The sequence below is a fragment of the Cetorhinus maximus genome, chromosome X (assembly GCF_964194155.1).
Source record: "Cetorhinus maximus chromosome X, sCetMax3.hap1.1, whole genome shotgun sequence".
Taxonomy (NCBI): Eukaryota; Metazoa; Chordata; class Chondrichthyes; order Lamniformes; family Cetorhinidae; genus Cetorhinus; species Cetorhinus maximus.
In genome coordinates this window covers 11,520,301-11,536,125 of record NC_135917.1, presented here as the reverse complement: position 1 = coordinate 11,536,125, position 15,825 = coordinate 11,520,301, and the positions used below count along the sequence as shown (strand labels likewise).

General features: G+C 46.7%; 1 protein-coding gene across 2 annotated transcripts in view; it reads left to right on the top strand.

Moving 5' to 3' along the window:
• The window catches only part of LOC144672578 (beta-1,4 N-acetylgalactosaminyltransferase 1-like), an 86,096-nt gene that overhangs the window by 55,022 nt on the left and 15,249 nt on the right, over positions 1 to 15,825 (top strand). Inside the window, exon 7 of one of the 2 annotated variants that reach the window (XM_078534379.1) lies at positions 13,359 to 13,451. The exons of the other annotated variant lie outside the window; for it this stretch is intronic. Coding sequence (XP_078390505.1) covers positions 13,359 to 13,451 — 93 coding nt within the window. The remainder of the gene's footprint in view (positions 1 to 13,358; positions 13,452 to 15,825) is intronic. 2 annotated transcript variants of the gene reach the window in all.

The window sequence follows — 15,825 nt, the reverse complement described above, 5'->3', positions numbered from 1 at the left end:
GAGCACTGGTCGTTCTATCTATCCATCTATAATTGATTGCATATGGTGCTGCACGTGTTAAGTTTGGGAACCTGCTATTTTATAAGGAAAGTCAAACCTTGTTAAAGAGTTTGTGTTCTTTCAAGCAAGGAGTTGTCACAGTTTGTTTGAGGTGAATGTTGGAGATCGCATTTTAAGATTGCCCTACGTCTGGAAACAGCTGAGTGTGAGAGGTGGAAAATGTAAATGATTGCACTTGATAGAAGCGTTGATTAAAATGTTACTATTTGCACCAAATTCAGTGCTTTTATCATTTACTGTTAACCTGGCAGATCTCAATAATGGAAAAGAGGGCTTGGGGTAACTAAAGCCGGAAATTAGTCCTAAGTGTGGTAGAATAAATTTGCTTATGACTAATAATGACACAAAATCATTATAAAAAGTGTGTGATGGTACATGCTATATAGATGAAACTTAATATATTAACTAGTGCCTATCCTGTTGCATGCAGTGTACAATAGTAAGATAAAACTGATTTGTAGTGATTGGATCGGACTGAGTATGGCTCAAATGCTTGTGATCCTGCAGGCTCAATTTGTACGATTATTGGATGAAATGGCTTTGATCGCTATGAAAAGTTAGTTGAACAATGTAGGCGATTTTAGGTTTTACTTTTTAGAAAGCCCGAGAGACCAGACGAAGGTGGCAGAGAAGAGTAAGAGGTACCTTGGTGTGTGGCAGCACTGGGCAAGGGAGGGGGCTGCTTTTGTGTGGGAGCACAGGGAATTTCGTGGAGTGAGGGCATATTATCAGGGGAGGGATTAGGCTGCCATTGGCGAATGGGCGGTGATGGGACTTGATCAAGGATTGGATGGCTGTGGGAAGGGCAACTTCATGAATATGCGTATTAGGGGTGGGGTAAGTGGTGGGAGCTGGGAAAAGGACAGGAGGGAGAATAAAGTTTACATGCATTTGGGCCAGAGATCTATTATTTTCAGTTTGTGGCTCCAAAAAGGCGGCTTTATCTTGCACACAGCAAGCCGGCTCTTGGAAAGGAACATTACTCATAACCAGCTGCAAAGAGGAACCAAGAGACAGCTGAGCAGCTGAAGTCACACTGGGAGAAACAAACAAGCATGAGTGTTAACTCAGCAACATTGCAGTAGAATTGGGTGCTGTGGAGTGAAAAGAGCTAGCTGTTCAGTCTAGGAGCTGCAGATCTGCAAGGAGCGAGGGAGAGGAGGGACACAAGAAATGGGACAGATGACCATCCCCACCCCATGGGTGCCTATTGATCCAGGCTGAAAAGAGATGGCTAAACGCAGACGAGCAACACCCAGATGTGGCTAGCCCGAGCCAGATGTGAGAGGGCGGAGCTCTACGGTTGGTAACCAGTGTAACCTCGTGGTGACCCTGCGTATGTGTTGTATACACAAGAGAACCTCTCAAGTGGTAGGTTAGGTGCCACACACCTGCAACAAAGCACCAGTGGGCAACAATGTGCCAATTTGAGTTGGCAATACGCGTACCCTGCACAAGAGGAAAGAAATGCCCTGAATTTGGCTGGAGAATTGTGCTGAATATTTATCATTAGTTCAGATATAACAGTGGCCAAGTATAAGATAGCAACAGGTAAGATTTGGAAATCTGTATACTGTACATTCGTACATGTGCTTTCTGTTTTTAAAAAAAATGGCGCAGCCGTCTACACCTCGGTTGACACTTGGGTTTGGTGTCTGATGCACAAGCCTCCATTGCTAATTCTTTATTGGCATCTTGCTGTGCTATGGCTTTGCCACCTTGATTGTTGCTGAGGTCTCTTTCAGGTGAAGTCATGGGGCAGGCAGTGGACAGTTACTCTGGGAACCTTGGGGGATGCATTTGTAAAGTTGTCTAGCCATATGAAGTATTTCTTTGTGGTATTTTTGATTCGTTCCACCTCTGCTCTACCCTGTCTGGAACTGGTTGCTTGGTGTCCACACCATGTTGCATGATGGCCTTTGTCTCCCGAGAACCATTGTTCCCCCATCAAATAAAGATGGCGCGGACTATGGCCTGAAAGTGAAGGCATTATGATCACCATTCTCTTTTGGTCAACGACTCGCGCCCCTGCCCTGATTCTCAAACACTAGTTCTTAAATTGAACTTTTTCGGGGGCCTCTTAATGTTGGGACCAGATTTTCAGGTGCTGCAGGAAGCAATATCCATTGGAAAAGCTCTCCATTGCAGGTTCCTAAAGTTTTTGTGCCTGATGGGCAAGAATAAGGATTAAATGAAGTGTACGGGACTAAGACCTCATGCTGTATAATTTTTTTTTTTAGAAAATATACAGAGGTATGCTCATTGCTATCTTTCAGAATTTCAAACTGGACAAAGACCTAAAATGGCTGAATCTATGTCTGTCTGTGACCCCAAACAAAAGAAGCTACTTGGCAGTATCGGGGGAAACTCTCACCTCGTTATCCCTGAAGAGCCACTGACAACCCCACTGTGGGCTGCACGGACCAAATTCAAAGAGAGCTATACAAAGGTCACCTGCATTTCATAACCCAGGCTGATTAACAGGAGTCTGCTCGTCTGCTAAGACAAAGGGCTCCGCAACCTTCCTTTCAATTCTTAGTGGTTGAGAGATTGAACAATCTTGGGGACCCAGATGAGGGATACACGTCCATTGTCAAATATGGTGTGGAGAGGGTGGCAGCCATGTGACATGGACCTCTGGCTTGTGGAACCAGTAATATTGCCTTGCTGAACTGCAAAGTCTCAGTCTGCTTTTTTACCACCTGACTAGTTGCTTCACAGGCAAGGAGCTCTGACCCAGGTTGGACACCTGGCCCTATCTACGCTGCTGGAAATTCTGTACCACTACCTAAAAGACAGGCATGCAGGGATGAATCAGTCTTATCGTGTGAAGTCAACACAACCAGAAAAGTGAATTATCCAGCATCGGTTTTCAGCCTACTGACCTCCGCGAAGGAATACCTCATTGGACTTTGATTCTGGACTCTGGGACCCACGTGAAACAATGTTTTGTTTCTCTATGGTCTCTGCACTGTAAATCTTGCTTTGCATTCATACGGTAAAATATGGATACTGAAAAGGAGGCAATGTTGCTACTCCTGCATTTTGTTCGTGCAAATAAACTAACCCTTTGGGCAGGATTTTTACCTCATCGGGTGGGCCTGGAGGGTGGGCCTGGGAGCGGTCGCAAAGCTGACCGCCGCCCGCAATCGGGCCCCGACATCAATTTCACGCTGGTTGGCCAATTAACGGCCAGCGCTACAACACTGAGCGTTGCCGGGGTGGGGGCGGGAGGAGTGCGAGCGTGGAAGTTTGCGCACTTAAAGCTCCCTGAGGCACAGAGCTGCCTCAGGGAGCTGAAGATTTTTAAAATCAAAAATAAAAAACTTACAAATGTTAAAAACACGTCCTCTCTGTCACATGAGCAGGGACATGTTATAAATGACATTTCAACATTTAAAATATTTTTAAAATTCCTGTTGGAAACCTCATCCTGCCCGCGGATGAGGTTTCATTAAAAAATCCAAAGGCCACCAAACTGATTCGCCTGCCCGCCAACTGTAAGGTTGGACGGGCAGCGAAAATTTCCATTTAATTATCTAATGGCCTTCATAGGCCTGTTAATTGTCGACGGGGGCGCTGCTGACTCCTGTGCGCGCCCGCCGAGCAAAATATCGCGCGGGTGCGCGATGACATCAGGATGCTCGCCCGCCCGCTCCGCGGAAAATTCAGCCCTTCCAATCTCAAGTTTGCTGTGGGGTTATTAATAGAACTGGAATCACACCAAAACCGAGGGGTTGGGGAAGCAAATCAAAACAACCTTTTCTGTTTGTGGTTGGGTGGTAAGAGGAGAAATTAGTGCTGTTTAAATTAGTCTGTCACAAGATGCGAAACTTAAGTTTGAAGATTCAAGGGAGCAAGATATGGTGTGAGCTTTCCTTGGACCCCAATTATTTCTGGGATTTCTGTCCATTATAATTTGGGCATATTGTAATGAGATTGGAGGATGCTTGGGCATAATTGAGGTGGCATTGGGTGCGTTTTCAGGTTCAACTTGCAGGTTGTGCCCATAGAGAAAACTTGATGCCCTAATATTACTGATCATTATCGCACATTTACTGGCTTCCAGTAGGGTGAATGATCAGAGCAACTCCTACATGGTGGGCGAATAGCTAGATGATATCACTATTGTTACGGCAGGCGGATGGTAAATGCTAAGCTGCCCGAATCCCAGAGGGAAACCTGAAGCAGCCACCACAACTGTTTTGCAATTTGTATTTATTTCGAGTATCAGGCTTTGAATTCAGTAAAAAAGCGGCCACCAAGTCTTACAGGTTTCTTACAAAACTAAATTAAACCTTTTATTAAATAGAAAAAAATGATTTAAGCACATACCATAGGTTTACAAATTACTACTATGATAACTCTTAGCTCCCCTAGTTAATCTAACTCCCAGTTACACCTCCACCAATGCAACAGAAAGACACGCAGATTTTAAAAGGCCCAAGCAAAGTAACACACAATACCCAAGATAAGTTGGAATAAAGGTAATGCATGTCAATAATGCTCTTCGGAATGTATCAAGGACTGCTTCCTCAATCGGTATCAAGCGAGATGCTGCCAGAAATCCAGAACCACTGGAAACACTTGGAAGGGCAGGCAACACCTGTGGAGGTCTATCCTGCAGCAAGTATTTTTGAATTTCACACCAACTACATTAGATGTTAGCTTGTGGACTTGAATCCACCTCACCAGAAAGGGTACACTGGGCCCAGTTTTAACTCTCTGGAAGTGAATGGGTTTTGAGTGAGTTAAAATAGGGACCACTATGTCTCATAGATGGATTAATTGAGATTACATGAATTAAATTAAAAAAAAACACATGTTCTGTAGTCTTCAAGTTCCTGGTTAGCCACACCAACGCTCATGCAAAGTCTGTGGAATCTTTAGACGTCTTTCTGTTGGACTAAGACCCGTCAGTCCTAGCCAGCTAGGTGGCGTTTAGTTGTTAGCGTCCTCTGTCTCAACTTCACTTTCATGCCCATTCCCAATAATCCCTCAATTCCCTGAGAAACCAAAAATCTGTCTATCCCAGCCTTAAATATATTCAATGATGGAGCATCCACAACCCTCTGGGGTAGAGAATTCCAAAGATTCCCAGCTCTTTGAGTGAAGAAATTTCTCCTCATCTCAGTCCTAAATGATCGGCCCCTTATCCTGAGACCGTGCCCCCATGTTCTAGATTCCCCAGTCAGGGGGAAACAACTTCTCAGTATCTACCCTGTCAAACCCCTTCAGAATCTTGTATTTTACAGTCAGATCACCTCTCATTCTTCTAAACTTCTCAAAATATAAGCCCAATTTGCTCAGCCTTTCCACAGGACAACCCCCTCATCCCAGGGACCAATCTAGTGAATCTTCATTGTACTGCCTCCAATTCAAGCATATCCTTCCTTAAATATGAAGACCAAAACTGTACACAGTATTCCAGGTGTGGTCCAGTAATTTCAAAGATTCACAACCCTTTGACTGAAGAAATTTCTCCTCTTCTTAGTCCTCACAACTTACCTTCCCACCAAGCTTTGTGTTGTCAGTAAACTTGGATACATTACTCTCAGTCTCTATGTCTGTCATTAATATAGATTGTAAATAGCTGAGGTCTCAGTACTGATCCTTGAGGCATTCCACTGGTTACAGTTTGCCAGTTTGAAAATCCCTTGTTTATCCCTCCTCTCTGCGTCCTGTCCCTTAACCAATCCTCTTGCCATTATTACCCCAATTCCATGAGCCCTCATCTTGCGTATTAATCTTTTATGTGGCATCTTATCAAATGCCTTTTGGAAGACCAAGAGCGGAATTTTCCATGCCTGTTAGTGGCGGGCGTGTTTGGCGGACGTGAGTGAACAATTTGGCGAGAAGGCCAAAAATTGGTTTCAGGAGGTCGTGAAACCAGTTTGCAGTCATCCGCTCTGCCCGTCAATGGCGGGCTGTGTTTCCTGCTATCGAACGCCGGGAATCTCATTGTAATACATCTGCATATCATTATAACCCCAGCTCACCGGAATCATCCCCCCCTCGCTAGATCATCTGAGCACAATCACATTGACGTGTTTCACAACTGTACATAAGCGACGTGCACCTGGTGAGCTGCACTTCACTCGGGACTTCGAGGTTTGTTTCCCTGCCTTGCTTCGGGCAGCACTCGCAGTCATCAGCGCCAGGCTTCACAGGCAGCTCCACATCACTTTTAGGGGGGTACACGGCCAGGTCTCTACCTACCAGACCAGCCGTAAGGCGGGGGTGGCTTTTCAATGGCTGCAGGGCTAGGGCTTGCTTGGGGAAGGGGGAGAAGTGGCCTCAGGCAAGGGAAGAAGCTGCAGGGCGAGGGCTGTACTGGGGAAGGAGGGTATCCCAGGGTGTGTGTGGGGGGCACATGTTGATCTATACAAGTGGCCTCAGGATGGTGAGGGCTGAGGAGGCAGCCTCCAGAGGAGATGAGGCCAGATGGAGATGTGAGGGTGTGTGTGAGAGAGTGAGTGGTGATGTCCCTTGAGCTGGCAGTGAGTGAGATGCCAGTGAGTGTGTGATGGGCTTGTGAGTGGGTGAGTTTAGAGTGATAAGATGGTTGCCTTACCCTGGCTGCACGGATGAGACCATTCATCCTCTATCTGTATTGGATGGCCAACCTCTTCTGTGCAGCGTTGGCACTGACCACCTCTGCCACCACCTCCCAAGCCGGAGTGGTGACACTGGACCTCCTGCGGCCAGAGCGGGGGTAGAGGACATCGCAGCGGGCATCGATGGTATCCAGAAGGCGTCCCAGGGATGTGTCACTGAATCGGGGGGGCTGCACTATTCTTGCCTTTCGGGGCCATGTCTTCTGTGCAGCAGTCCTGGGCTGGGAGCACTGAGAGGGGTGTGCGCGGCTGTGGTTTAAATATGGTGCCTGGCATGAGAAAGCGGCGAGGTGATGGTGTGGCAAGCAAGTCAGAGGCCGCCTGCCAGTGGGAATGCATGATTAATGAGGCGGGATTGGAATGATACAGTGTAACATTGTGGCCAACGGGTAAAACATTCTTTTTCCCACTCGCTACCGCACTTGGGGTGGAATCGTCCTAGATTTGCACTAGGAATACTACACCCACTGGTTCCCCTTTTATCTACACAACTAGTTACATCCTCAAACAACGCTAATAAATTTGTCAAGCGCAACTTCCCTTTCGTAAAACCATGTTGACTTTGTGCATTGGGATGTACAAAATAGTCATTTTGGCACAGAAGGAGGCCATTTATCCTGTTGAGTCCATGCTGGCTCTCTGTAGAGCAATCCAGTCAGTCCCATTCCCCCCGCTCTATCTCCGTAGCTCTGCAAGTTCCAGGACACTACCGCTTGCTGTGTTTAAAAAAAAAAGATGGGAGGCGGTGGCGTAGTGGTATTGTCACTGGACCATTACTCCAGAGGCCCAGGGTAATGCTCTGGGGATTCGGGTTTGAATCCCACCACAGCAGATGGTGGAATTTGAAACAATAAAAATTGTCGATTGTCGTAAAAACCCATCTGGTTCACAGATGTCTTTTAGGGAAGGAAATCTGCTGTCCTTACCTGGCCTGGCCTACATGTGACTCCTGCCACACTCTTAAATGCCCTCTGAACAAGGGCAATTAGGGATGGGCACACATGAATGAATTAAAAAAAACTTCCACCAACTGCTGACACATTTCAGGAGCATTGCTTTGCGGAGGTGATCCGATTGGGTAGACAGGCAGTAGCTGGGGTGAACCCGGGTTTTCAGAAGCTGTTTGATTAAAAAGCACCACAGGAATCTTGTTAGAGAGATTTGGGATGACATGAAATGCAACAGCACAGATGGGAAGAAGATAATTACTGGGTATTACTTAGTCATAACATAGTCATTTTGGCACAGAGGGAAGCAATTTATCCTGCTGAGTCCATGCTGGCTCTCTGTAGAGCAATCCAGTCAGTCCCATTCCCCCCTCTCTATCTCCATAGCTCTGCAAGTTCCAGGTCACTACCACTTGCTGTGTTTTTAAAAAAAAAATCTTCCTTACCTTCCCCCTACATCTCTTGCTCAAAACCTTAAACCTGTGTCCCCCTAGTTCTTGGACCATCAGCTAATGGGAAACCACTTTTCTTTATCCACCTTATCTAAACCTGTCACAATCGTGTACACCTCTATCAAATCTCCCCTCAATCTCCTTTGCTCCGAGGAGAACAACCCCAGCTTCTCCAGCCTAACCTTGTAGCTAAAATCCCCCCATCCCTGGAACCATTCTGGTAAATCTCCTCTGCACCGTCTCAAGGACCCTCACACCCTTCCTAAAGTGTGGCGGCCAGAACTGGACACAATACTCTAGTTGTACCCTAACCAACATTTTACACAGGTTCAGCATAACTTCCCTGCTTTTGTACTCAATGCCTCTATTTATGAAGTTCAAGACTCCACATGCTAACTACTCCTTCAATATGTCCTGCACCTTCAATGATCTATGCACATTGCACCCTCAGGTCCCTCTGCCCCTGTACCCTCAGGTCCCTCTGCCCCTGTACCCTCAGGTCCCTCTGCCCCTGTACCCTCAGGTCCCTCTGCCCCTGCACACTCTTTAGAATTGTGCCATTCGGTCTATATTGCCTCTCCCTATCCCTTCTGCCAAAATGCATCACCTCACACTTTATATTAAATTCCAGCTGCCATTCCCATTCTGCTAGCCCATCTATGTCCTGTTGCAGGCGATTTGTAGTATTATCGCTATTGCCCTCCTCCAGGTTTGGTATCACTGGCAAATTTTACTCTGCTATTTTTGATATATATAAATTACTTGGATTATTGAATACATTGATCCCAGCCCTGACCCTCGGAGAACACTACTGTCTACCATCCTGCAGTCTGAGAAACAACCATTTAATATGACTCCCTGTTTCTTTTCCTTAAGCCAATTTGTTATCTAAGCTGACACTGACTCTCCTATTCCGTAAGGCTCAATTTCATTAACCAGCCTTTTATGTGGTATTTTGTCAAACACTTTCTTAACATCCACCACATGCTATTCATCAACCCTCACTGTTACTTCATCAAAAAATCAATTAGATTAGTCAAATATGATCTGCCTTTTTACAAATTTGTGCTGGCTCTCCTTAATTAATTCAAACCTCTTGGGTTAACCTGTTGATTTATTTTAGCTGATTATTGTTTACAAAAAGTTGCCCACCGCTGATGTTAAACTAACTAGCCTGTAGTCACTAGGAATGTCCTTATTTGAATAACGTTTGCAACTCTCCAATTCTCTGGCACCTCCCACCATACCAAGGGAAAAATGGAAGTTTATGGCAAGCCCTTCTGTTATCTCCATCCCCAGTGCCCTTAGCAACCTGGAATGCAAACTCTCTGGGTCAGGCAACTTATCCACTCAAAGCATAGCCAGCCTTTCAAGTATATCCTGTTTTCACCCCATCCATTGCCTCTACCATCTCCACTTAGTCATGGAGTGATTGGATTGCAGTGATATGTCTGATGGGTCAGTGGAGGGTTCATTTTCTCATATGTATCTGAGATGAGTTTGGACTTGGGCTAAGGGAGCGGAATAGAACATTGCTAACAACATACAAGTGGAAGATTTTCTAAACACTTGAGGACTGCAAAAGACTGCAGGAGAGATCAGCCAGATTAGAAAAAATGGGTAGACAGATGGCAGATGCAGTTTAATGGAGAATAGTAGAAGAAAACCAAGGAATGGAAGTATACACTCAATGGAAAATGCTGATGAGAATGTAGGAGCACAAAGGCATAATTCCTTGAAATTGGCAGTGCAGTTGTCCTATGATGAGAGGCTGAGTAAACTGGCTTTATATTCTCTGGAGTTCAGAACAATGAGAGGTGATCTCATCGAAAGGTACAAGACTCTGAAGGGGTTTGACAGGGTGGATGCTGAGAGATTGTTTCCCCTGGCTGGGGAATCTAGAACACGGGGGCACAGTCTCAGGATAAGAGGCCGATCACCTAGGACTGAAATAAAGGGGGAATTTCTTCACTCAGAAAGTTGTGGAACTCACTTAGTCTATTACTGGGAGAGTTGTGGATGCTGCGCCATTGACTATATTCAAGGCTGAGATAAATAGATTTTTGGACTCTTAAGGGAATCATGGAATACGGGGATTTGGCAGGAAAGTGGAGTTGAAGTTGGGGATCAGCCACAATCTTATTGAATGGCAGAGCAGGCTAACTTGTATATCAGTACACCCATTAAAAAAAAAAGGGCAATAGCATGTTGAGTTTTATAAAGAGTAACACAGAGTACAAGAACATGGAAAAAACGATAGAATTGTACGAGACAGTGGCTCGTCCACAGTCAGAGTGCTGTACGCAGTTTGTGGTACCTCACGATGGAAAGGGCATTAAAGCATAGAGAAAGGCTACAGCGTCAGTTCATCAGGAAGATGCCAGGGGTGGGAAATTATCGTTATGAGGAGAGTATTGAGATACCAGGATCCTTTCTACTATTCAAAGAAGGCTTTCAACTATTCTCCCAACCCCCCTCCCCAATGTGCTGTAAGGTAGATGCTTAGGGAAGTTAGGGAAATGACTGGGTGGTTTTGGGGTGGCGGGGGGGTGCAGAGAAGAGTATACTGGTTTATTGTGTCATGTACCGTATTTGACTTGGTGGAATTTTGTCATCCGCATGCTGGGTCATGTGCCAAATCTGAGAGACGGTGTATACAAGACATTAAGGTTGTGCTACACTGCTAATGAATGAACGCAAGCCCATGCAAGGTCAACATCTTGGGCATCCATGGTGTTCTGCGAGGGAATGTGCCCTCCCTACAAACAGAGTACATGAGGTGCAAAGCCACTACATATTACAAATATTTTGTATGCCTGTGCACGTTTGATCCTAAGCATCCAGTCGCACACTGGTGGGGAAGAACGGTTCTATCTGACTGAAGACCAGAGTTGCATCAGTCACTCAGCATTTACTAAATTTAAGAATGCTTGTGTACACTTTTGTGAACTGATGTTTTGTGTTTGTGGACTGACCACTCCCGAATTGTCCAGGATCTGGCAAATGGTTCCTTGCATCTATGATCTTCAGTACAAAATGATGCTGGATCTTTCTTTTGTTTCACTTATCTCTCGCTATCTTCCCTCTTTTACGATTCTCCACACTGGTTGTGAGGGTGAGCAGACGGTTGCTGTCAGGCTATGGTTAGGCCCTGCTATCAGAGCTCATTAGAGTAGACCAGGGTGGCTCAGCCTCTGTTTTCAGTATCTCCTCTCCAGGGTATAGGCCTGGGCTTTGTTCCATGCCTTTCTCTGACAGAGAGAGACTGAGACTGGCAATGACAGGTGCAAAAACCAATCTGTTCTGCGATGCCGTACGCTGGAGGGCCACAGTGCTGCCAATTTCTTGTAAATCCTCTTTCGGCTTATGGAGTATTGACACCTCTGTGTGCACCTGCGAGTTGCAATGTCAGCCAGTGGGGTTAGAGCAGGACTTGTGGCAAACAGAGGCCTGGATTTTATAGGGTGGCTGTGTCCCCGCTCACCGACCGGGAAGTCTGGGGCAATCGCACCTCTGCCAGTTGTGGAAGACTGAATTTTGCACAAGAGTACAAGAACATGGAAGAAATGATAGAATTGTACGAGGCAGTGGCTAGTCCACAGTCAGAGTGCTGTACGCAGTTTGTGGTACCTCACGATGGAAAGGGCATGAAAGCATAGAGAAAGGTTACAGCGTCAGTTCATCAGGAGGATGCCAGGGGTGGGATGTTATTGTTATAAGGAGAGTCTTGAGATACTGGGATCCTTTCTACTGTTCAAAGAAGGCTTTCAACTATGCGCTAATTCCCCCAACCCACCCCTCCCCCCAACCCCCCAATGTGCTGTAAGGTAGTAGCTTTAGAATTGCCCCTATTCATGGCTCCCCCTGTGAAAGGATCTCCCACCCCCCCAAGAGCTGCCAGCCATTTAGAGGGAGAGGTGCCCACTGCTGGGACTGCAGCAGGCTCCGGAGTGGCATTGACGGAGAAGGCCGGGAGTGCAGGTAAGTGGGGCCAGGACTCACCGGGGCCTCTCAAGCAGGCCCTGTGCTGAGGGAGTTGTGAGGGGGTGTCTTCTGGCACTTCCAGCAGAGCTGGCACTTGCTGCTGGGGGGGGGCATCCAAAGAGGGATGCCCCCCCCACCCCCAAATCAAGGGCCTATAAGGCAGCTGCCAGGCTATACCTGGTGGTCTCCCCACATGGCAAGGTGCCAACTTGCTACTGGCAAAGTAGTGGTGGTGGGAAGAGGCCACTTAAGGACCTGAATTAGCCCAAAGGCTGACATGTCATTGGCCACCTGCCCTACTGCTGGTAAAATCCCAGTGGTGGTGGAAAGACGGCAGACATGGCACCCCTCACCATCCCATCCAGTTTTCCGCCCACTTCCCAGCCCGCTTCCGGAGGTGGGGAGGGGGGAGCCTGTAAAATCCCAGCTGGAGTGTCTGTGACCTGCAGCAAACTACAGCAAAGCCTCCCGATAAAAGCAGGATTATTCTCGCAGCAAAATGCAGTCCGTGAAGGATAGTCCCATAATACAAACGATGTGCGTAAAATCGAACCCCGCCACTTACAGCGGTACAGTCTCCAGGTGGGATTGTCGGGGGGTGGGGGGAATTACCCAAACATCTCTGTTGTGGCTGGGAATAGCGGTGTCATGGTATGCAGCCTTAAATCTGAAAAGATGGCTGCCTTGGTGCCTTATTTGGGGATGGGGCTAACTTTGACAGAAGATGCTCTGAGACTCTGCTCAAGCAACCAATTGGAGCCCGATTCTCCAGGGGGTTTTGCCGAGCTGCCACCCAAAATTATGGGAGCAGATCGGGAGAGTCCCCGGGAAAACCACCTGGGTGGAAGAGCTCAGCTGACCTCCCCTTTGGAAAGTAACTGGATTGCAGACGATGTGGGAAAGGTGGTAATCAATTGGCCCACCTCTAGAATCTGATGTTGCAGGGCGTGGCGGGGACATGGGTCAGGGCCATCAGGGTTCCCACTGTTGACCCTTGTCTAGGGACACCCCTCTTCTGGCTGCGAATAGTACAGGGTCACGTGTGAAGAATCCCTACTTGGCTACAGAACTAGAGGGCGACCGGTTGCTATGGAACCCACGACCCCCAGCTAGGATCAGAGGTAAAAATGAGAAAGAAATAAATAAGTAAATCATTTGGATAAACAAGTGTTAGAAGTGCGATTTCAGGACTGGCTGGTTATGAGGGTTGTGGAGCCTACAGAACAGCTCCCATGGCCGTCCAGTATGTAACATGTTAACTCCTGCCGGTCTCAGTATGTGTATTTTACATCTTCCAGTGCAGCTCGAAACAGACGGACACCAGGCTTTTTTTGTCATCAAAATCCGACATGCCACCATCCCAAAACTATACAGCTCCGGAGACCAGCCAGGTCAGTGCTATTAATCCAGGATTAATGAAGATCTCCGATATAAATCCCACCAACTGGGCCAGCCACAAGCACCTTCCATAGACTAGAGCTGTCTCTTTAACGGGAGTGAGCGTGAAGTATAGCATTTAACCCCGTGTCTAAATGACCTGAGATCCCCAATATTTTTACTGTAGTTTTGCAAGGGTGTGCGTGTTTGTGTTTTCTGGAATTCCTGCAGTAGAATTCTGTGCTTTTTCTTTCAGTTGGCTCTGTTCTAGAGGCTGCAATGGTTCAGTGTCCCAGGGTGGGAAGTACAGCAAGGCGTAAATGGAGTTAAACGGTTTCTTAATGGGATGATGCCGATTTTTCACGTACGCAACTGCGCCAATTTTACACAAGCGCACAAAAAGGAAACATTGCAATGTTTGTTCTCACTGTTGCGGCCTGTGAAGACCTTTTTTATTCCCCACCCCTACCCTTACCCCGCCCCCAACTTTCTCACGCACTGTGTCAGACCCCCTACTCGCTGCTGTGTGTTACCCTCCAGCCATCTAGTGCCAATGTGCCCTCTGGGCAGACGGGCCCCTGCCAGAGTCCTTCTGTAACCAGCTGCTAAGCATCCTGTGCCAGTGGACCCTCTGCCCACTTTACCCACTCCGCACTGGGATCAGCGGAGCGGGTGTCCCTGCGGGCGAGGGGAAAGGTTGCCTTTGTGTGGCAATGTACCAAGCCTCTCCGAAACATTGCAAAAATCTTCGTATGACAAATGGTACCGACTGTCATTGCGCAGGCACGTTCGGCAGCCACGTTGTGCATAGCAAGATCCCACGAGCGGCAGTAAGATGATTGACCACTGTTTGCTTGTTTTTTTTTTTTGTTTGGTGGTGCTGGTTGAAGGAGAAATGTTGGCTGAGACACCAGGACGACTCCTTTGATCCTTAATCTCCACCTGGTCCGGAAGATAGGACCTTTTAGTTTGGTGCCTCACCTAAAAGACAGTACTTGCCATCAGCCAAGAATACGTGCTGATCTACAGGGCTGGAGCCCACGACCATTCTGAATCAGAGGCAAAAGGTGTTACCCCTCCCTGAGCCAAGTTAACATTCCCAGTCAATGCAGGAAACTCGACCCTGTGGGTGTTTCAGAACTTTGATTTGGGGGCTCTTATGCAAGAAAGCAAGGTGCTCACCAGACACTCGCTGACCAGAAGAAAAATCTTGTAGGTCAACTGTGCTAAATAAACATGTTGCAAATTTCCTATGAAACGGGATCCTGTGAAAAGAAATCAACTCTTTGCTACCGATTTATAGGGTTGCCAACCCTCCAGGGAGTCTCCAGGAATTGAAGATTCATTTCTAGGATACCACTAGGAGCACAAGCCCAGGAGAAAATTCATTGGGGCATTGAAGTAAAATTGATTTCCGCCCCCCTTCCCATTTTCTTTGAGCACTTTTGTTTATTAGTTACTAGAAACCATGGAGATGGTAAGAAAAGTGCTCTTTGACTGAGCTGGGCAGTTAAAGGTGGGAAGTCATGTGATCAAACTTCCAGGAATATGTCCAACGATAGTATCCTGAAAATGCGGGTTGGATGAATGGACAATGTAGGCCCCTTCTGATTGTAGATAAATCACAGTATTTCACTTGACATGCAAAATCTGCTGTAAAACAGTCAAATTTAATGACATCGTCACTATTTGCCGCAGTACTTAAAAACAACATGGGGGTGGATTTTGGCGCTCTGCGATTGTGTAAAATGGGCAATAGCAAGTCAGCAGCCTGTTTTACATCTTTTCCCGATTTTTATTTCCATTGAATTTACCTAAAGTAGCGTCTGTGTGCATGACAGAGACATCCCTCCATCTTTTCCCACTTCTGTGGAACAGACAGCTGAGAGAATTTCTCAGAATATTTGTTTTTTTAATTTGTTCTTGGATTGTGGGCATCGCGAGCAAGGTCAGCATTTATTGCCCCTTGAGAAGGTGGTGGTGAGCTGCCTTCTTGAACCGCTGCAGTCCATGTGGTGTAGGTACACCCACAGTGCTGTTAGGGAGGGAGTTCCAGGATTTTGACCCAGAATGCACTTGCAGTAGCCAATTTAAAGTGACCGCCATTGGAGGCAAATCATCAATACATTATATAAATAGATGTTGGGAGATTTTATGATGTCTGATGTGTCGCATTTAGTTCCTCCGGATTTTTAATTTGATCTCATCCTTCACGGATATAAACCCTACAACCTTCTCTTTAAAGCTCGATCTGGACAGGCAGTTTAACAATCCATCTGAAGGGCAGCACCTCTCACAGTGGCTATGTGCCAAATCATGGGATAGGGCTTAACTTAGAAAGAAAGACTCTAACTTCAGGATGTGGATGTCCCAAGTACTTTACAGCCA